Source organism: Bos javanicus, chromosome 16, assembly GCF_032452875.1.
Source record: "Bos javanicus breed banteng chromosome 16, ARS-OSU_banteng_1.0, whole genome shotgun sequence".
NCBI classification, from domain to species: Eukaryota; Metazoa; Chordata; class Mammalia; order Artiodactyla; family Bovidae; genus Bos; species Bos javanicus.
Window position 1 is genome coordinate 29,589,333 of NC_083883.1, and position 20,782 is coordinate 29,610,114.

General features: G+C 52.9%; 2 protein-coding genes across 3 annotated transcripts in view; both read right to left on the reverse strand.

Annotated features, from left to right (window-relative positions):
• TMEM63A (transmembrane protein 63A) overlaps positions 1-14,646 on the reverse strand; it is a 36,038-nt gene extending 21,392 nt beyond the window's left edge. The window contains exons 1-6 of one of the 2 annotated variants that reach the window (XM_061382385.1): positions 14,547-14,646; positions 11,087-11,255; positions 9,063-9,262; positions 6,606-6,685; positions 4,466-4,529; positions 3,462-3,499 (exon numbers count right to left, since the gene is read on the reverse strand). In XM_061382385.1, the coding sequence (XP_061238369.1) occupies positions 3,462-3,499; positions 4,466-4,529; positions 6,606-6,685; positions 9,063-9,248 (368 nt within the window). In that variant the 5' untranslated portion in view covers positions 9,249-9,262; positions 11,087-11,255; positions 14,547-14,646. Of the gene's footprint in view, positions 1-3,461; positions 3,500-4,465; positions 4,530-6,605; positions 6,686-9,062; positions 9,263-11,086; positions 11,258-14,546 lie in introns of both variants that reach the window. The other variant, XM_061382386.1, reaches the window with a different exon arrangement.
• Positions 14,647-17,127: 2,481 nt separating this feature from the next.
• On the reverse strand, positions 17,128-20,546 carry LOC133227641 (left-right determination factor 2-like). The gene is made up of 4 exons (XM_061382393.1): positions 20,202-20,546; positions 18,704-18,950; positions 18,264-18,506; positions 17,128-17,964 (listed from the first exon to the last, which is right to left on the reverse strand). Exons 1-4 carry the CDS (start codon positions 20,449-20,451, stop codon positions 17,601-17,603), a joined length of 1,104 nt encoding a protein of 367 aa, XP_061238377.1. The 5' UTR covers positions 20,452-20,546; the 3' UTR covers positions 17,128-17,600.
• Positions 20,547-20,782: the final 236 nt, after the last annotated feature.

A 20,782-nucleotide genomic window follows, 5' to 3' on the forward strand; every position in this document is an offset into this window, starting at 1 on the left:
CACACTGCTTATTTAACTTCTAGGCAAAGTATACCATGCAAAATGCCAGGCTGGATGAAGCACAAGCTAGAATCAAGATTGCTGGGAGAAATATCAATAACCTCAGATATGTAGATGACACCACCCTTATGCAGAAAGCAAAGAGGAACTAAAGAGCCTCTTGATGAAAGTGAAAGAGGAGAGTGAAAAAACTGGCTTAAAACGAAGATCATGGCATCTGGTCCCAACACTTCATAGCAAATAGATGGTGAAACAATGGAAACAGTGACAGACTTTATTTTCTTGGGCTACAAAATCACTGCAGATGGTAACTGCAGCCATGAAATTAAAAGACACTTATCCTTGGAAGAAAAGCTATAAATAACCTAGACAGCATATTCGGAGAAGGCAATGGCACCCCACTCCAGTACTCTTGCCTGGAAAGTCCCATGGACAGAGGAGCCTGATAGGCTGCAGTCCATGGGGTCACTAAGAGTCAGACACAACTGAGCGACTTCACTTTATCTTTTCACCTTCATGCATTGGAGAAGGAAATGGCAACCCACTCCAGTGTTCTTGCCTGGAGAATCCCAGGGGTGGGGGAGCCTGGTGGGCTGCCATCTATGGGGTCTCACAGAGTCGGACACAATTGAAGTGACTTAGCACCAGCAGCAGCAGCAGCAGTAACAGACAGCATATTAAAAAGCAGAGACATTACTTTGCCAACAAAAGTCCATCTAGTCAAAGCTATGGTTTTTCCAGTAGTCATGCATGGATGTGAGAGTTGGACCATAAAGAAACCTGAGTGCCGAAGAACTGATGCTTTTGAACTGTGGTGTGGGAGAAGACTCTTGAGAGTCCCTTGGACTGCAAAGAGATCAAACCAGGCAATCTTAAAGGAAATCAGTCCTGAATATTCATTGGAAGGACTGATGCTAAAACTGAAGCTCCAATACTTTGACCACCTGATGCAAAGAACTGACTCACTAGAAAAGACCCTAATGCTGGGAAAGATTGAAGGTAGGAGGAGAAGGGGACAACAGAGGATGAGATGGCTGGATGGCATCATCAACTCGATGGACATGAATTTGAGCAAGCTCTGGAGATGGTGATGGACAGGGAAGCCTGACGTGCTGTAGTCCATGGGGTCACAAAGAGTTAGACATGACTGAGCAACTGAACTGAACTGAACAGCATAAAAAGGCAGGTCTGAAAGGTGTGGTGAATGGTATGGCGAGTGGGCTCTTCAGCTACAGAGACAGACCACAATTGAATCCAGATAAGCTGCTTCCAGAGAGGGTCACGGGAACCACGGGAGGCTAGGACCTAAAGTGGAGAGGCTGCTACCTGCTGGCTATCTGGCCACTCAGCAGGCATACAAGGGACAGTGAGGATCAAGGCCTGATGCCTACCTCGCACTGGGTGGGGATGCTTGCTAAGATCCCTCCTTTTTACTGCATAGGTGGAGGAAAAACGCTGCAACTGATTACACTGTGTTCACTTCTAAATAAACTACCAAAATGCATATACTTTGCCATAACATGTGCTTACTCAACAAATACTTGGCCACCTGATTGGAAGAACCGACTCACTGGAAAAGACCTGAGGCTGGGAAAGACTGAGGGCAGGAGGAGATGGGGGTGACAGAGGACGAGATGGGTGGATGGTATCATTGACTCAATGGACATGAGTTTGAGCAACCTCCAAAAGATAATAAAGGACAGGGAAGCCTGGTGTGCTGCAGTCCATGGGATCAGAGTCAGACACAACTTAGCAACTGAACAACAAATAGCATTAATATGACAAAGCAGAATACACAGCTGTACAGGTTACAGCCCCACTCAGTGAGAGGCGAGGTCTACGCTGGAAGGGGACATGGAAAGATGGAAACCATAGGTGTGGACTACAGGGAAAACTGTAAGCAGTGTTTTCTAGTCACCATGAAGATAATGAGTCAAGATTTCTGTTCTGCCCTACCCGATCCAGGCGGAGAGTTGGGGGCCACAGTCCAGGGTGGGGATCGCCTGCGCCCCAGCCAGCAGTGAAATGGAGAGTGGCGGAGCAGGAGAAAACGCGCCAGGTAGGTACCTTTCAGAGGTAGGGCTAGGGGTGACTAAAACTTCTTCTTGCTGATTCTTTTCTGTCTGTGATAGACTTACTACACAGTGTGTGACAACTTCCAATGCAAAGAAGAAACACTGACATGATTTCATAACGGGCAGGGATGGGAGAGGCTAGCAAATCCACCCTTCCTGACCTCAGTCCTCTCCTCCCCGCCAGAAACCTCTCCTCCTGCTTCCTCTGGCTTCAGAACAGATTTCTCTGCTTTATTCTGCACAGACTGCCTCCTGCCATTTCCCCTGAGAACAACCCTCAGCAACCTCGGCTCTTTATAACATGGTCTCACACATATGAATGCACCTGAATTAGGCAGAGCAGCTGTTGTGCTCAGTCTTTTTCTGGGTGTGCAAGGCCAGGGAGAGTACAAATGCTTTACAATGTTGTGTTTCTCAGCTTAGTTGAGAAAACTGAAGGCCAGACATAAGGGTGCCAGAGAGAAGGATTTACCCAATATCCTGGAACTACCACATTTCATCAGTTCTAAGAAAACCTTTTCATATTTCAACATCTCTGAAATGGGGTGGGATCATAGCTGATCACAGCATAATAGAAAGCATTTTCTCATTCTCGGTGCTGTATAAAATAGTGTGCATCTTACAACACTGACCTCTCAGATGGGATAGAACATACCACAGGCAGGAGAGCCGAGTCCCGTATCATGACTCTGCCAATCACATGCTATGCAACTAACTGGGCCCCAAGCACCTCTTTCTCTCCAAGGGGTCCAAGTTTTGAAAAACAGCAAACTTTTAACCAAATGAGCTGAATATATTAAACAATCATTATTTCTCCATTGTTCACCAATTCAAAGACATATGATGCTGCCTAGAAGAACTTCCATGCAAATATATCAGTGATAAATGGTAAGCAGACAGAATTACTGCCTAAAGCAAAAAAATAGCTTTAATTAGCTTGTATAGAGGCTGCCTGGGCCACTTTAATTCTCTGCCCCCACATACTGCTTTGGGCCTGAAAAGTATCTAAGAGACTCCGGCTCAGGCAATGGCACCCCACTCTAGTACTCTTGCCTGGGAAGTCCCATGGACGGAGGAGCCTGGTGGGCTACAGTCCATGAGGTCACTAGGAGTCAGATACAACTTAGTGAGTTCACTTTTACTTTTCACTTTCATGCTTTGGAGAAGGAAATGGCAACCCACTCCAGTGTTCTTGCCTGGAGAATCCCAGGGACAGGGAAGCCTGGTGGGCTGCCGTCTCTGGGGTCGCACAGAGTCAGACACAACTGAAGCGACTTAGCAGCAGCAGCAGCAGGATCAGCACCTTGGGTCTCTCCTCCTGATTGGCCAAACACCCAAACAAACCCACCCAAACAAGACATCCCCAGCCACCCGCGCTGTACTCACTGCAGGCGGAAGATTGCAGTCAGCCAGGAGCACAATCCCTGGAAATGGAGAACAGGGGTTAGCTTCCAATAATCTCTGTTTTTCAGAGGCAGATATAATCATCAGCTTTGACACTAAACAACCATCTAACTTCCTGTTTTATATAAAAGTAAACAAACAAACAACAAATTGCTTCTGTCCCCAATTCAGCAAGCAACGCTCTTGTTCAAATACGACAGAGTCTGCGTGCTCCCAGTCCTTTGTAACGTGCGTCCTGGGCCTGAAAATCTTGGGGAAACCTCTCAAGTTTTGACAATTTGTGGAATTATACAGGCTTCTGGGTCAAATGGTGAAATTCAAATCGAGAGCTGATGAAAGTTCAGCGTCGCTCTGAAGAAGTTGATGAGGGCTTCTGTTCTTTTCAAAATGACTCAATGAGATGCAAGACAAAGCCAAGGAAACAAGCCTGCTTAACTGGACAGTTCCCTGGAGCGGGGTTTAGAGAGGGACAGGGTGTTGTGGGTTTTATTTTCCAACACGTCTCTTAAACTTAGCTCACCTTAAAGTTGGACTGTCACCCAGCTGGGAAAGACAATTATTTGCTCGTCATTCATTCGCCAGTTACTTAGGACCTACTGGGTGTCAGGAGATGGGGAACAGAGCTGGATAAGACTTGGTTCCTGCCTGCAGCTGACTCATAAACCAGCAGGCAAGTTAATAATTAACTGTCACACAAAGTCATAAATGTGATAACACAGACAAGTGCTGTAGCCTTGTGCCTGAGAATCAGTCAAGTGTCCTGATCCTGGGTCACTCAGCCGCCATCTGTGCCATAGTAATCCTCAAGTTCAGGTGCCTCTGTCAAAGCAGAGAAGCGCTGTCACCAGATTTGCCACTCAAGGTCAAGCGTGCGAAGTTAGCAGCTCACTGGGAGTACAACTGCCCTCTCCCTGCCAGTTCCTTCCTGCCCATCCATGCAAAGTCCTGCCTCCCAGCCACACCACACCAGCCCCTTAAATACCAACCATCTCGCTTTCAAAGTCCTGCTGCCCTGAAGAGGAAGACGACAGTCTCCGGAATCTGGACTCACTGGAAACACAAAAGGGGAAAACGACAGATTGTTATTTAAAAAATTTTTAAACTTGTGTCTAGTATCTTGTTCCCTCTTGGAGCTCAGGACCAAAGCTACTAGCCTTCATAAAAATATAGGCAAAGACACTGACCACTGCAAGGAATGATGAGACATGAAACTCTGCTACGTGGGATGAAGAACAGGGGGCCAGGGTGTCAATGGACCATCCTGTGTTTCACCCCCTTGAACCTCAGCCCTATGACTGATATACGTAAAGTGACATCAAAACGTTGCCTGTTTACAATATATTTCCCAACATAGCAACTAAAACTTGGAATAAATACTATCTTATTAAATCTAAGACAGCTCTGATTGTAAATGGCACCATTATTTTTTGAACCACTACGAAGGGAAGGATGCTGTCAGTTAAATTATGATCACCATTGATAACAGGTTGCACCTAATCTCATAGATGAGAAAATGTCCAAAGCATGTATTTTGGACTTGACAAATTGGGGCATTTTACTTTGTTAATTTGGGCACATCCTTTCTTCTGAGTAACCCATAAAAGCTACCTCAAATACCGATTTGAGGTATTTGCAACATGCTAAGTTTTGTTTCTCTCTGTTTTCCTGCTCCCAGCTTTACTAACCCACTTCTAATGGCACAAGCCCTGGTAAAACTCAGTCAAAGCCCTTCCGGAGAACTGCCTTATACAACCTTCACGGTAACCCTCCAGGCAAGAAAGGGCCAGAGGAAACAATCCAACGAGCTCAAGTTCAGGGTCCCGACCAAGATGACACAGCCACGGAGGTGGGGGTGTCTCCTGATTTCCAAGTGCCCTATTCTGCTGTAGTACTCAGTAATACTGATGGCTCAGGTGGTCAAGAATCTGCCTGCAATGCAGAAGACCCAGGTTCAGTCCCTGGGTCGGGAAGATCCCCTGGAGAAGGGAATGGCAACCCACTCCAGTATTCTTGCCTGGAGAATCCCATGGACAGAGAAGCCTGGTGGGCTATATAGTCCGTGGGACTGCAGAGTCGGACACAACCAAGCAACCAAGCACACACGCAGTCCTCCTAAGGGTGAATGTGCCAAAAATGTACCAGCTGTTTCAAAAGTTCCCCTAAATGGCCCAAGGCTCACCAGCTGAAGCAAGAGGCCCCAGAGCCTAACCCTCGGGCTTCTGCAAAACCAGAGTGGAGACTGTGGGGAAAGAAGGGACATCAATAGACAACCCCCATCGACCCTCCTGCACAGACCACATTTCAACACAGGAGCCACCTGTGGAGCAAGAGTGGGGGCCTGCCTGGGGAACCCCTGGGGAGGCCAAGGACAGGGAGCCCGGGCCTGTCCTTGTTTCCCCACTCACTTCCTATTTCGGCATCTGACACAAAATCCTGGGGTGAGGGGGAGCAGCTGGAGCTGGAAATTCTAGTTGTGCAGACCTAGAACTCTTTCTCCGCCCTGAGGTGACATGCGCAGAGAGCCAGCAGAGCCCAGGGTGGAGGTAGAAGGGCCTGAGTTCTGGCCAAGGCAGTCTGTGCTCTGACACAGACCCTCTGAAGCTGGTGGATTCGGGCCACGGGCGGACCCTGCCCTGGGGACGGGAGCAGCTCGCCTGCAGCCCGGCTGCCCTTCCCAACCCGGCTCTCCTCATGCCCAGCCCCAAACTAATTAATCTCAAAGAAGATACACTTGGAAATGTTCAAGGCAAGGAAGAAAGCAGCCATCCTTCTTTGATGATGAAAGCCTTAAGTATCTGAAGCAACTAGATTCCTTCTGTAGTCTGAAGCAGAAGGCTCATGGCCACGGCCAGTCCTAAGCCCCAAGGGAGAGCTGGGCGTGTGGGCCCTGGTTTTCTCCCCACCACAAAGAAGGTACCGAGGCTAACCTCACGGGTCTGCGGTAAAGAGCAGAGACAACAGTTTCTGGTACAGGCCTGGCAGACATACTAATGAGCGCCATCTAACACTAGCATCACATGTGGGCTATGCCTGGTGGGCTTCACAAGCCCCTCCCAGCCTCTCATGCTCTCTCTCCCCATCCCCCCACCTACACATACACACACTTGAAATAATGAATCTTTTTACCTGTTTCCTTCTGACACCAGGGCAATGCGGCCATAATCCCAGAATTTTCTTCTTATGATGGAAAATGCTGCTATTAAAAACTAAAAGTAGAAAAGAAACCAAGTAAAATCTTATTGAATGGCTTCTAATTAGAAGAGACAGCTGTCTTCGGGGCAAAGGCCACCCGCCTAGACTCAAGAGGGCTAGAGGACCAGAGAAGGCGCTGAGCTGCCCGAGGCCACACAGCTCAAGAGCTCAACGTTGCGTTCACCCCCTTCACCAGCTCCCGTCCCCATCAATGCTGAAGCTGAGCTTGCCCTGGCGGCCTCCCGGTCAAGCTCCCAGGGCCTATCCTTTGCTCTCAAGCCAGCACTAGCAGCCACAGCCTTCCTCAGCCCTGGTCTGCCTGCAAGGGCCCCTGAGCAGGAAGGCCCTAACAGCACCCCTGGGGACCAGCTCCCGCCTTCACATCAGGTTGCATTTTTAATCACAGAACCACAATAGCAGAGCCCCTAACCCACAGGCTGAGCTGGAAGTGGTCAGACATTTACCTTGAGTTTGGTTCTCCAGGAGCCAAGCCCTGGGGACGCCTGGCACAGAGCATGTGGGGGCAACGCCCACCAAAGGCCCAGTGCCAGCTGGCTTGGCTTCCACAAGCCGGGGCCATCCGCAGCCCTGCATGCCCAATGGCAATGGAAGGGGCTGGACTCAAGTCTAACCCTGTTTATGCTCTAAAAACCATGGATTCTAGACTCTCTCCTCCCTTCCTTTGCAGGTCCTCTGCCCTACTCCTGCCTCTCTCCCCACCCTGGACAGGCTCCCTCCCTTCAAAATCCAGGGAGGTAGAAAGACACATTTTAATCAGCATATCCCTGAGTGCCCTGGTCAGGGACTCGGTTTTTAAATGTGGGTTTTGGGCTCCAGAGTGGCTAAGTTCCAGCTGAATTTTCTCAAGGTGAACGTGGAAGTTGGTGATACAGTTTCAAGGGCAGGTGAGTCTTGTCATCAGAAAAATATGAAAGCTGCTCAATGAGCACCAGCCCTCTGCCCTGGCTGCTGCCTTGGCTCAAGTGGTATGGGTGTTTCCCATGCCTTGATGTCTTTCAGGCTCCTCTGGCTCCAATCCCCAAATCTCCTGCAATAAAAATCTACCCTACTAGCACACTCCAACGGAGAGTGACTCTCTCTTCTCATCAAACCCTGTTCAAGACAGACCCACCCCAGCCTGTGTCTCCTGACTTCTCTCCTTGGCCCTCTCCCCTCCCTGAAGACGCTGGATAACAGCTCCAGAACCACCCTCCTCCATTAACCCCACACTGAAATCCATCACCACACTCCTGCCTACTCCCCCCCGCCCAACCACTCCTGGTAGAGAGGACTGTTCTCAACCTATGAATGGGTTTTGGCCCCAAGAGGTAGGTTACTTGACACTTAAAGAGCCCTTTATGGTAAAGCAACATGAGTAGCACACAGGTTTCCATATTTGCCAATAGAAGATTAACAATGTAGCAAAACTCTAATGCAACAATTTAGACCTCAATCCTAAGGAGGAAAATGGAAAACTCCCTTCCTCTCTTCCTATGAACATTTTTCCTGCAAGTAAACTTGGGTTGGATAGCCGCCTCCTTTAGGGCATGGGGCCCCCAAGTGACTTAGCATGCACCTTAGGCTACCCTATCTCCCCTCTCCCAGGTGCCTCTGGTCCAAAGCAGTCCAAGGCGTCCACTCCCTCTGCCCCTTCTTACCTCGGTTACCCAGATGGTTTCCACTACATGTGAGGAGAAGGTGACAAAAGGGACCAACCATCCCTTGGACACTTTTGAAAAGAAGGTGCCCTAGCACCCCAGTAAATCACACCTAGCAAGTCTGAGCCAGTCTAGGGGGGAAGACAGCATATTTCAAATTGGGTGATGGTGGTGGGGGTCTTTGGGAACAAGCAGGTCTGAATGAACAAAAGTCCACTATGAGGAGCTAATAAGGCGTACTCTCCTTCCCCCAGTTCTCTCCTTTTCTCCACATCTGATTCTCTAAAGGCCCAAGGACCCCAGTGGGGAACAAGGGTGACATCTATAAATTGGGAATTGCAGCTGCTGTAATTCTCATCCACACTGTCCAGTCACATCTCTCATCCCAGCAGAGTGACCCTTCCTAAGGACCTTAGACACATGACGGGCTGACAGCGTGGTAACAATGATAATAAACAAAAGAGCAGTAACGTACATTCTTTACATGCTTCACCTTATTTAACCTTCTCCAAGAATCTCCGAGATAAGAACTATTACCTCCCTTTCACAGAACAAAAACCTGAGGCCCCAATAAACTATGTAATATGCCCAGGGTTACAGAGCTGGGAAGCAGAAGAACTGGGACTTAAACCCAGGGATGTCTGGCTCCTCACCTGAGTTTCCCAGAAAGCCCTGTAGCGGGGGAGGGGGTTAGTGTTAAACAAATAACTGACATGATCCCCGGGGGTCTCACCAGGAAGCAGGTGACATCTATGAACAGGACAGTGGGGATGCCCCCGAAGGTGACCCCCTGGAGCACGGTGCTGTTTTTGGCCGAGTTGTAGCAGTAGGAGTCATTGGGCTGGTCCCCGATGCCCAGCCGCTCGGGGATGGCCACTGCTCTGGACTGCCACAGCTCCAGGAAAGGGGAGTCGGTCATCACGCTGATCCTCCCTGGAGAAGGAGACCCAGTAGAGAGTCAGGGCACCAACTCTCCCGTGGTTTCTGCAGCCAGCGCTGACAGAGCCAAGGGCGGGTGTCTCCACCAGGGGCTGCTGGGACACAGGGATCCAGTAGAGGCAAACACCAGCCCTGAGTACCCGGCAGAGTCTACAGAGAATAGCTCCATTGTGGATGCAGCCCAAGGGTCAGATGGATGGGGCAGATGGCTCATCCAGGACACAGCTGGCTGCCTCCCCAAGGGCAGGGATGAATAGGAGGAAAGGGAAGGACAGAAGCCTGCCTAAGGGGTGCCAAGTTCCTCCAGCCTCAGGGATGACTGTCAGGAAGTCATTCCTGCGGGGTAAGGGGTGGGAGTGGCCCTGGGAGGCCTGGAGTGCGGGCAGGGGACAGGATGGGGCAGAGGAATCAACAGAAGAGGAAGAGTGTCCAAATGCAACAACTGCTGATCGTCTGGCCCATAGACAAGAGCTCAAGAGATGTCAGGCTGGGAACTCAGAGATAGGCCCACACCATATACTTGGAAACTGAGGCTCAGGGCCTTAAGAGTTCCATTAAGATTAAAGAGCTGGTCAGGGCAGAGTCAAGTCTCAGACCCAGCCTTCTGGGTCTCAGATGCCAGTTCTCTTTCTGCTCTGCCACATTCCCTCTGCAGCTGACTACCCACACTTGTTCGGTGAGAGATTAAAAAGCAAAGAAGGAGACTTCCCTGGTGGCCCAGTAGATAAGAATCAGCCTTGCAATGGAGGGGATGTGAGCTCCATCCCTGGTCAGGAAACTAAGATCCCACATGCCCTGGGGCCCATGCACCACACCCAGAGAATCCGTGTGCTGATGAAGATTCCACATGATGCAACTAAGACCCAATGCAGCCAAATAAATATGTTTTAAAAAGAGAGAAAGATTTAAAAAAAAAAAAAAAAAGGCAGAGAAAGAGCAGCAGAGAGGAGGAGACAGAGAAGGCAAAGGGGGAGGACGTGGACTAGGGGGAGGAGGACGGGCCCCAAGCCTCCTCAGGGACCCCTGAGTCACCCACTGTGCATCCCTGGAGCACTCCCTGGGCTCTGCCCTCTCATTCCTACACTCCTGGCCTTTCTGGAAGGTCCAGCATTTCCAAAGCAAATATTGCTCCAGACTGGTTGTTGACCTTTCCTTTCAGAGACGCCTGGTAACCGCAGGTGAAACTAATGGAAATCTCCAAACTCCGAAGGCCAGCCCCCTGCATCCTCCCCAGCGGGCATGCTTTCACACTGTCTGCAGCTGAAGAGCCTGGAAAAATGCTCAGCATCCCTTTCTCTCAAGGTCCCATCTCCTTAAATCTAGTTAGACTAGATTCCCAGGGGACTTTGGCTAAGTCTGTCTTCCTACCTGTTAGAGGGACAAAAATCTGGGAGACAAGAAACGGTATAGAGAACAGACAGATATTTGGACTATGCGGTAATACAGTCTGGGTGTGTGTTGGGGAGCCAGTGACTGCCAATTCTGGCCGCTGGGACGGCTCTTTTGGGACAATCTCATGCACACAGGACAGGAGGTGTAGGAGGCATGGGGGAGGCAGTAGGTCCGGGGGCATGGGAGGACTCCCCGAGAGGCCAAGTCATTCTGTCAGCCCTATTAGAGACTCGGCAGTGGCTGGAGGGTGTGATGGCAGAGCCATGAAGTTGCTGGCTCTGCGCAGAGTCACAAAAGCTGCCTCTGGGAAACAGATGGTCTTAGTTTCTCTCCTTTAAACCCCACCCAGTGGCACCGCCCCAATGCAACACCCAGCCTGACGCTGGCTGGCGAAGGCCTGCCCCTCCTTCCTGTCCCCACACTTACCAGACACTGGGGAAGGAAATGTGGATGTGTCCCCTGGAGAGGGCCTCAGTTGGCGCTGGCAAAGGCAGCAGTGGCCCTGGCTGCCTCCCAAGCTGCCTCGGGTCCACTGCTCATTTCCTGCTGGGCTTTTCTGATGGAGGTCATAGGGCACCAGCCTTTGCAGACTTCCCTGAAGGAACACAGGAGACAACCAGAGTCACATGGGAGCTGTTCTTTACCCATGCCGGGGTTCCGGTGTGAAACCCTCCAGCACACTTCCCCTGCACTCACACTTGCCCGGTGTCTCGGAACTCAAACACTCATCCAGAGCCTACAGTTCTTCCCAACGGGCTCCCTCCTGTCCTGGCTCTCTCTCCAGGCACCTAGTGCTATGAAGGGGCCACCCTCCTCTGTGCACCCTGTTCCTCTCCTCTCTCCTCCCCAGCATCACCTGAAACTCCAGCCTTTCCCCTCTTGTCCGAGGGCTCAAGGCCCTGGTGAGCCCAGGGCACTGGGACTCCTCCCACAGCAGCACTGGGAGCTGTAGGCTCTGGGAAGACGGAGTCCAGGACCTCACACAGGCCCAAGGGTAGCTGGGAAGGCTTCTCCAGGTCCCCCAAAGACTAGAATCAGGAAAAAAAAAAAAAGCAACAGAACCAACAAGGAAGGCCTGAACAGTGAAGTGGGGGAAAAAAAATCCCCATAAAATGGTCACAGAGGGAGTATTGTCAAGAGCAAGAGGCGCTGCTGTGGTGGAGGGTAGGGGGGCGCCTCACCAATTCTGCTTTGTGTGGAGCTTTGAGAGAGCAGAGGCCTAATGGGAGGCAGGGACCTAGGCTCCTCCCCATCTTTTCCGCCCCTGTCACGCCTCTAAGTCAAACAGGCTCCCCCGGGTAGTTTAACAAGGTTTGATAAGAAGGACTCAGTGAGGTCAGCCAGCCAGCTGACCTTCAGAGGTGGCCTGTCCCCTCTGCGCCCTCCAGGTGCAGGCATAGCTTTGGGGGCCCACAGTGTCTCTCAGACCTTTCTGCTTAGTTGAGGTCTGTCTCCGCCTGTTACAAGTCTGCAAGACTGTGGAACCATCACAGTCCCTCCAAGGCCAGCCGCCTGCATCCTCCCCAGCGGGCATGCTGAGAGGGCAGCTGGCAACATATCGGCCACAGGGCAGCCCCCCCAGGCTCAGGAGGAGCAGGAGGGGCAGAGAAGGAGATTCAGCTGGTGGCAACTGGGAGAGAGCTGGCTTAGTGGCTGAAAGACTGACAGCACTGGGCAGGGGCCAAACCAGCAATTAGGCTCTGTGGCCATGGGTGCCCTGCCTGGTCATGTTCAGTCATCCCATATTTGTCAGATACATATTGTAAATGCCTGGTCTTATCCATCCCTTCTTTAGGGAGCTCTCTGCTCATCATCTCATTCAGGAAAGCCAAGATATACTGCTGAGGCCCTGGGGTCAGGTGAGCAGCAGGTGAGCAGCAGGTGACTCAGGACTCAACTCAAAGTTCAACCCACGTACACCCCAGAGTCTCGTTGTGGTGGGGGGACAGAGGGCTCAATGCAATGGCCATTCCCCAAACTGCCAAAGAAGTCAGCCACCCATGTTAACCCCTTGCCCATCCAAGCTGGCAGCTGCTGGCCCCTGTAGCACACCAGAAGATCTCTTTGCCTCCCTGCCACAAACAGGAGCAGAAAGTGTGAGCATCATCAGCTCTTGCAAACTCAGGGTATTTTTATCATCACCAAATCTTCTGATTTTGTTACTACGATGGCAGGACGACAAACAGTTCCAGGTCCTCTGCCATAAGAGAAGACTCTGATGTTCTAGATGGCAGGTTGCAAACTTCTCCTTAAAGCCCCACCAAACAGCATCCAGGAACGTGGACAACCATTCACCTCCACAGACAGCAGCAGTGGAGCACTAGGGAAATGGCCCAGAGTCCCGCTGCAGTGGACTGAAGCCCTGAGCAGGCTCTGAAGTGAGGCTCCCAGCACCACGTGGCTTCACCACTCCGTGCCTTGGCTTCCTTCTCCGTAAAATGGAGACAATGAAGTTCTTCCTGCAGGGTGAGTGGGAGGCAATGCCCATAAAGCATTGAACCCTATGGGCACCCCAAGTCTGCTTTTATTTTAAGTCACCTCTCCAGACCATGGGAAACATGATAGCAAAACCCCATCTGACATTTTTCCTGTTAGAGCACAATGAACACCCAAGGGAGATCTTTGCCCATAAACTAAACAAACAAGAGGTGAAGTAAAGTGAAAGTTGCTTAGTTGAGTCTGACTGTTTGTGACCCCATGGACTATACACTGCCAGGCTCCTCTGTCCATGGGAGTCTCTAGACCAGAATACTGGAGTGGGTAGCCATTCCCTTCTCCAGGGGATCTTCCAACCCAGGGATCGAACCCAGGTCTCCCACATTACAGGTGGATTCTTTACCATCTGAGCTACCACGGAAGCCCAGACAAGAGGTGTGTGAAGGCAGAAAGAAGCCTCTCCTTCTGTATACTCCACCTCAAGATAGCAGCAGGCTCAAGACTCTCTGACAGGTGTCAGAGGAGGGAAGTACAAAGGCAAGCATGGAGGAGAAGAGGGAAATACGGGTTGTTTCTCCAATAAGAGATGACCTAGAGTCTTTCCTCATCCCCAGCAAGACTCCACAACTCTGCTTGAGTCAGGGCCCAAGAAGTCCTCAGGATGCCCCCACACACAGCCTCTTTGTACACACTGGGCCTGGACTGGTGAGCACAATCCACTGGCTTAACCTCAAACCTTCCACACTCTTGGGGCTGGATACAGTCACACAACTTCAGCGCAGAAGGAAGCAAAGGGGGAAAGGGTGTCATTTTGTATACCCCTGTGGTCTCCTGTTTTTCAGAATACCGACTGAGCTGAAAGAGAGGCCACCCCAGAGTCTCAGGTAGCCAGGCTTATCAGGTATTGGAACCTCTACGTTTTTGGTTTCTTAGCAGAGCTCTCCTCTTCCCCTTATCCTCCAAAACCCCTAGCTTCCCTCCTCAGGACTCCAAAGAGTGGTTTCTACCTTCCCAGGGGCAGGGGACTCAGATGCTCAGCCCCTACCCAGGCCCGCCTCGCATATCTCGCTTAGAGAAAAAAGAGCCCCTGGCTGAGATCCCCGGGCTAGGCTGGGAGGTCGATTCCAGCTGACAAATACCCAGAGAAAGGGTGGGAAGAGAAAGGGATTAGCCTTAAGAGCGAAAAGTTGGAGCCTTGGATTGGGAAGTTGTGTAAAGCCATCAGGCGCGACGCTGGAAGCGGAGCGCGAGGTCTGCGCAGCCCGGGGACAGACACTCTCCTCCCAGCCACTCGGTCACCCCTGTTCCGGAGTTGGGACTGCGGAGGCACGAGGGCCTCACCCCGGAACCAGACACTAGACGTGGCACCCTGGCGTAGACCCCGGGTTCTGCCCGTCTCGGGGAAAGGAAGAAGGCGTCATTCCCCCTCTCAACGCCCCTTCCCCTTTACCTGCGGCGGCGGCGGCGGCGGCGCAGCGACCCGGGCAGACCATAAGTTTTCTGGCTCCACCTGGTTGGGCGGGGCTGCGTCCTGACCACTTAAAAGTTATAAAGTGAAACTCCCCGCTCTCCTGCACATGCGCAGAGCCGCGTCCACGGCTTGCCCAATTTGCAGCTACGCCCGAGTGGGTGTCAGCTCTGCAGCCGCCTCCCGCCCCTGGCGCCGTGCGCCCCTCGGCGATCCTCCGTCCAGGCCAGACCGCGGGGCCACTCAGCTCCTCCCTGAAGTCTTCAGGTCCCGGCCCGGCCAGCTCGTGTCCTGGGACCGAGGAGAGTGCCTCCAGGGCTGATTCCTCTCCCCGGCCCCCCGGCGCGTCCCCTTTCCCCGACAGACACCTTGGGGAGCCCCGGGCCTAGTACAGGGTGGTCACATCCGTGGAACGCGGGGGCAGCGCATCGGCGAAAGTTCTTGATTTTTCTGTAGTGCACTGAATTTCCTAGACCAGCTCTTAGGCCCGCCTGTATCGGGGCTGGGTAGGGGGGAATAGGGAAATCGGGTGGGCTCAGCCCGCACCTCGGCTCCACGTAGTCCGTCGTCACCTGGTTCCCAGTGCGGAAGACTACGGCTCCGCTATCGTTCTGAATAGCCTGACAGTGAAAGCCCTGGGGCCGGAGGGGCCGGGGGGGCGGGGGGGTTCCTACGTTTGGCCCCAAATAGAAGTCGCAGTGTTTTCGGCGGTGCCCTGGAGCCAAAGCCGGAACTGCCAATACCGGGCCGCCAGGGTCACCGTTCTAGCCCAGCTCGCTGAGCTCTGGGTCCCAGAGAGTTCCGTATGAGCAGCAGTCCCCGCAGCTGGACTGTAAGCTCCTCGAGGGCACTGGGGTGTGCTCTGGGCAACACACAGGTCGGTGTTCAATGAGGACCGCGCCCCCAGTGAAACCAAAGAGCACAGCCCCCCGGCTGCAGCAATCTGCCCTCCTCCGCAGGCCTCTGTTTCCGCAGGGGGTTGGACCAAAGCTTTCTCTCAGGTCCCTTCCAGCACTAAAAATCTGTGAATTCTGAACAGCTCCGCACTCTGTACCTGCACAGCTTTGCAGGGCTCTGACCTCTCTTCCATTTCTGGGCTTTCATCTTTTGTTGTCATGGTGAAATGTATTCACCTTATCTCTCTCCCCAGCCAGCCTGGGGATCTCTGGAGGGAGCCTGGCGGGGGGTGTCTTCTGCTTCTCTAGTAGTGCTTTTCTGACCCATCTGCTGGCTTCCTCCTTCTCCCCAACCCCCAGTCACTAGTTATTTCCAGAGTTTGCCCTTGACCTCTGTGCTCAGCACAGCCCTTGTCCTACCCGTAAGCGCCTGGCCATCTCTCCTCCTGCGGTTCCCTCCAGCGGCCAAGGAACGACAGCTGACCTCCAGCAGGTGCCTGTGTGTGGCCCCTGGCACCTCAGACGGACTCTGTCCACTCTCTTCCCCGCATATCCTCCACCTTGTGTCCTTATTCTTCCCCTTCCTCAATGATTGCAGCCACCCCTGGCCTGCGCTGTGGGGTCCAGGGAAGTGTAAGTTTCTAACCCCAGTGATTACATTGATGGAGACACTGACAAAAAGAAAAGTTAGGATCCTTGATTTCAGAGAGGGAAGGGATTTCTAAACTGACTTTCAGTAGGTTGTTTCAACGGAGAAGGGGATGGCACCCCACTCCAGTACTCTTGCCTGGAAAATCCCATGGATGAGGAGCCTGGTAGGCTGCAGACCATGGGGTCACTAGAGTTGGACATGACTGAGCGACTTCACTTTCACTTTTCGCTTTCATGCATTGGAGAAGGAAATGGCAACCCACTCCAGTGTTCTTGCCTGGAGAATCCCAGGGATGGGGGAGCCTGGTGGGCTGCCGTTTATGGGGTCGCACAGAGTCGGACACGACTGAAGTGACTTAGCAGCAGCAGCAGCAGGTTATTTCAAAATCAAGAGAAGGTTAGACAGATCAACATGTGAGGTGAGATAACCATAGCCCCACTATGTGTCAGGCAGCATGTGGAGTGCTTATAAAAACACTACTTCCTTAAATTTCCAGTAGAAGTACAGAGAAGTCAAGGATTGTTCCTATCTGATAGAGAAGAAAATGGAAATACGGAGGATGTAGAATTTACAGTTAATTTTAGCTGTAAAGATAAGCAAGGAATCCAAGACAACCATGCCCCAGGCCTGAACCCTATATCAAACTCAGTTTAAAGCCAGTGTAATCTTGGCATTCTAAAATCTTACATCAACATTTTGTCATTTGCTCCCTTTATCTACCCTCAAATCTAAAGGAGTGATTCACATTCCTGTAGATGATGATTTTGATCACAGATTTTAAAAAATTTTGTATCAACTAGAATGGAAATAAAGCCCACTCCCTGTGCCAAGAAAAATAAAAATACCAACAGCAATGACAAAAAAATGTTCTGCCTCAATCTTAAGAGGACAGGCACATTAGAATCAATGCATTCCAATCCTAGCATCCTGTATCACTTAACTGAGACCTTGAACAAGTCTTTTAAAGTCTTTTCCTTAATTTTCTAATCTGGTTGACCTAATTCCTATAGAACTTTCTGTTCTCTCACAATTTGCAGGGTTCTGGATAAAACAGAATAAAATGTATTTTATTTGTTTCTTGCAGAATACCCTTATTATTTGAGTTAGAAATGCACAACCTCTACTTACTACAGATTTTTAAGCCCAGAGCAGCAAGTGTATCTCCCAGCCATACCACGGAGCTCAGCCCAGGTCCAATAAGAGGACAAGGAAACAATGACAAATTGGGGTTTCTCTTCTTAGGTTACAAAATCTACACAGGTAAGTGCTTAGGATACAGTGCAGTGAAAAAATGTCGAAGAGAGAAGATTGGGCAGGGGCTCCCAGTGTCCAGGGAGTCTTGTTCCTGAGAAACAAAAATCAGAAGGCGAGCTGACTGGTCAGAACTCAGTACGAAGCACAAAACACACGCCATCCCCATTGCTTCTGGCGCCCGGAACAGTTTCAACACACACACAAGCCAAGTCCTTCGATGACTATACCCCACACCTACGGCTCCAGCTTCCTTGGCACAAGCACCCCGTCCCAGGCACAGCTGCACGTCTGCACCCTCATGTTGGGCAGGCTGACCACCTGGGGCTGGAGTTGGCCTCCCTCCTGGATGCTGACAATCATGGGCAGCGAGGTCGCCTCCGAGGCGATGCACTGTCGAGGCCCAAGAAAAGGCCACTTGAAGGTCAGGGACTCTGGGGGCTGCTGGCAGGTGCCCACACACTCATAGGCCAGGAAGCCTGGGGGCTCCAGGACCCAGTTCTCAGCCCACTTCATCCCCTGCAGGTCAATGTACATCTCCTGGCGGCAGCAGCGGGTGCCCTCGGTCACCGGTGCTTTAGGATCACAGTTTCCCTGAGCTCTGTGGGGAGCAAAGAGAGGCAGAGTCAGAGGTCAGCTGAGAGTGCAGGGGTCATGGGGCCCAGGGTGAGACCTAGTGGGACACCTGGAAAGATTTATGATCCATCTCTCATTATGTTCAAAATGTTGGATATTTGTGATAAGGATGGATAACTAGAAATAACCCCCAAAATCATAATTAGAGCTGACATTACTCCCAAGAGTGGAAGGAGATATTTTATATATTCATTCATTCCCACAGCACCCTGTAAAGTTGCCCGTTTCAAAATAGGTTCACCCGCAGTGACCCACAGCACCTACCCGTAGTCCCTGAGGTCCAGGGTGTGCAGCTCCAGCTGGGGCTCCCCCTGCCGGCCGCTCGACGGCCCCTGGGGGGCGAAGCGGACCAGCCTGTGGGCGCTGGAGGCCAGCGGGCCCAGGTGCTCCCGCTGCACCAGCACCTGCAGGAGCAGCGGCTGCCGGGGGCTGCGCAGCTGCTGCCAGAAGTTCACCGCCTCGGTAACGTCCAGGGCCTTCCAGCCGCTCTCGTGGATGGTCACCAGCCTGCGACACCGCACGGAGGGAGACACAGGCCCGCGCTCAGGCGTGGGGACTGGGACTGCCCGGGGTGGCCCCGGGGGCGGCACCTCTCCCACCCGCTCCCGGGTGTCCCCGCCGGGACCGAGCCGCCCCTCCTCCCGCCCCGGGCCCAGCCCTCCTTCCCTCCCCCCAGCCCCACACCGCAGCCGCGACCTCCGCACCTGGAGTCGATGAGGGCGGTGCGGTTGGAGCCGTCGTCGCGGACGTGCAGCCACTGGACGGTGACCCGGGCGCGGTCGCTGCGCGGGAAGAGGCGCTCGTGTCTGCGGAGCGCGGCCCTGGGGACCGGCTCCTGGAAGAGGCGCAGCACGGCCTGCACCAGCTCGCTGCGGGGCGGCAGCCGCTGCTCCATGTCGAACACCAGCAAATGCGAGGACGCCTCGGATGTCAGGAACCTGCCGACCACCTCTGGGGACGGGAGCGGAGTCAGCGGAGCCCCTCCGAGCACCAGGCGAGCTCTGAGGATGCAGGGCTCAGGGAGAGCGAACAGGGTTTCCCCGGGAATCCCCAGGGAGAGTTTGGAGGCTGGGAAACTGATGGGCCAGGCCAGAAACAGAGCACCTCCACTCCTAGAAAAACTGTTAGAGTCAAGCAGGCTCTCCAAAACCATCATCTGGGGTTGGGGCTTGTTTACTAGTGGTGACCCCCCTCACCACTAGTGAGGGGAGGGGCAGCTTTGGGATACTGGGCAAGGGCTGGGACTCTGAGTGAAGACTGCAGACCTGCAGGCTTCTTTAGGCAAAGGGGCAGGAGTGGGAATGGAGGGTGGAAGGCCAAGGACCAGCCAGTGAAAATCTACAGTCACCAGCTGAAATCGGCTTTTCCTAAGAGGCAGAGAAAGAGCTCTGAATTTACTTTCATTTCCCTGCCTGGTGAGGGGACTCTTGCTGGTGAAAAGGAACAGGGGCAATTTTTATGGAATTACCGAGCCCTGAGGGAAATGGTGAGGTCAGGCACAACACCCTCTTCAGAGGCCCCAGCAATCCGTCCCCAGCACCTGAGGCTCCAGGTTGGCAGCGCGATCGCTTTATCAGCCAGCCCCATGGCTGCCAGCAGTCACCCCTGATGAGGTGTCCAGCAACAGTCTCCTCGTCTCCCCAGGCGCCTGGCCTGGTCTGTCTGTGGGTGTCCCCAGCCCTGGGGAGGTGAGAGGCTGCCATAGGACTCAGACCTGGTACCTTCCATCTCATAGAATACCCACAACTCTGGGAAGTAGTCAAAGCTAATTTAATCTCATTTCAAGAAACACAAGAGTTGTTGGGAGACTTGTCCAAAAACAAATACCAGAGGTGATAACTGAATGCAGAGGTCCTTTCTCTCTAAGGCAACACTCTGCGGAAGCCAGCCTCTTTGTCCCCTAGCACAAAGGCACCTTGACCATCTGTCTTCTCTAATCTCTCTTCTTTCCACTTTGCTTCCTGCCCCATGATTCCCTGTTCTTGCCTTGGCTTTGTCAGCCAGTCCAGCCGGCCCAGCTCCTCCTGGCCCTGAGAGGCAGGGTCCTCAGTGCAGACAGAGACCAGGAGCCCAGACCTGTCATCCTCACAGGCCATGGTACCCCCTCACCGCCCTGTGGACCCTGCACCCCAGACAGCTACCACCACCACCATCACCACCACCACCACAAGGACCAGGCTGCAGCAGGAGGGCGGGCCTCACCTCGGAAGTTCTGGCTGAACCTCTTCCCCCGGGAGCGCGCCCCGTGGCCGCGCTGCAGCAGGGTCACATACTGGGCCCTCACATGGGCGGGGATGACCAGCCCCTCCACAGTGGCCTTGTCCACGATCGGGACCTCGCTGAGGTGCAGCTGCTGCAGCAGGCTGTCCAAGATCCGCTCCTCGGTCAGGGCCGCCCCGGGGCCGGCCAGGGGCAGCACCCAGAGGGCCCAGCAGAGCCACAGGGGCTGCATGGCACTGCTGGGGAGAAGGAAGGGCAGAGTGGACGTGTCCCCGGATGAGGCTCCAGGAGGGTCCCAGCAGCGGGGTGTGCTGAGAGCCAGGCTGGGCCAGCTTTATAGCAGCCCTGGGCTGGGCCAGGGTGGTGGGAGGGGGGAGAGGCTGGGAGGAAGGGAGGTCACACCCCTCAGACCTCCTGGGAGCTCAGCATCCAGACAGGTCCCTGAGCCCAAGGAGGGGGGCTGTCTAGACTGTGGACAGATGGTATTATTGTGGTCAGGTGCCTCTACCTTGGCTGGGATTGCTGGACCAGTTAAATTAAAAAGCTTGTTCCCTGAAGAAGAG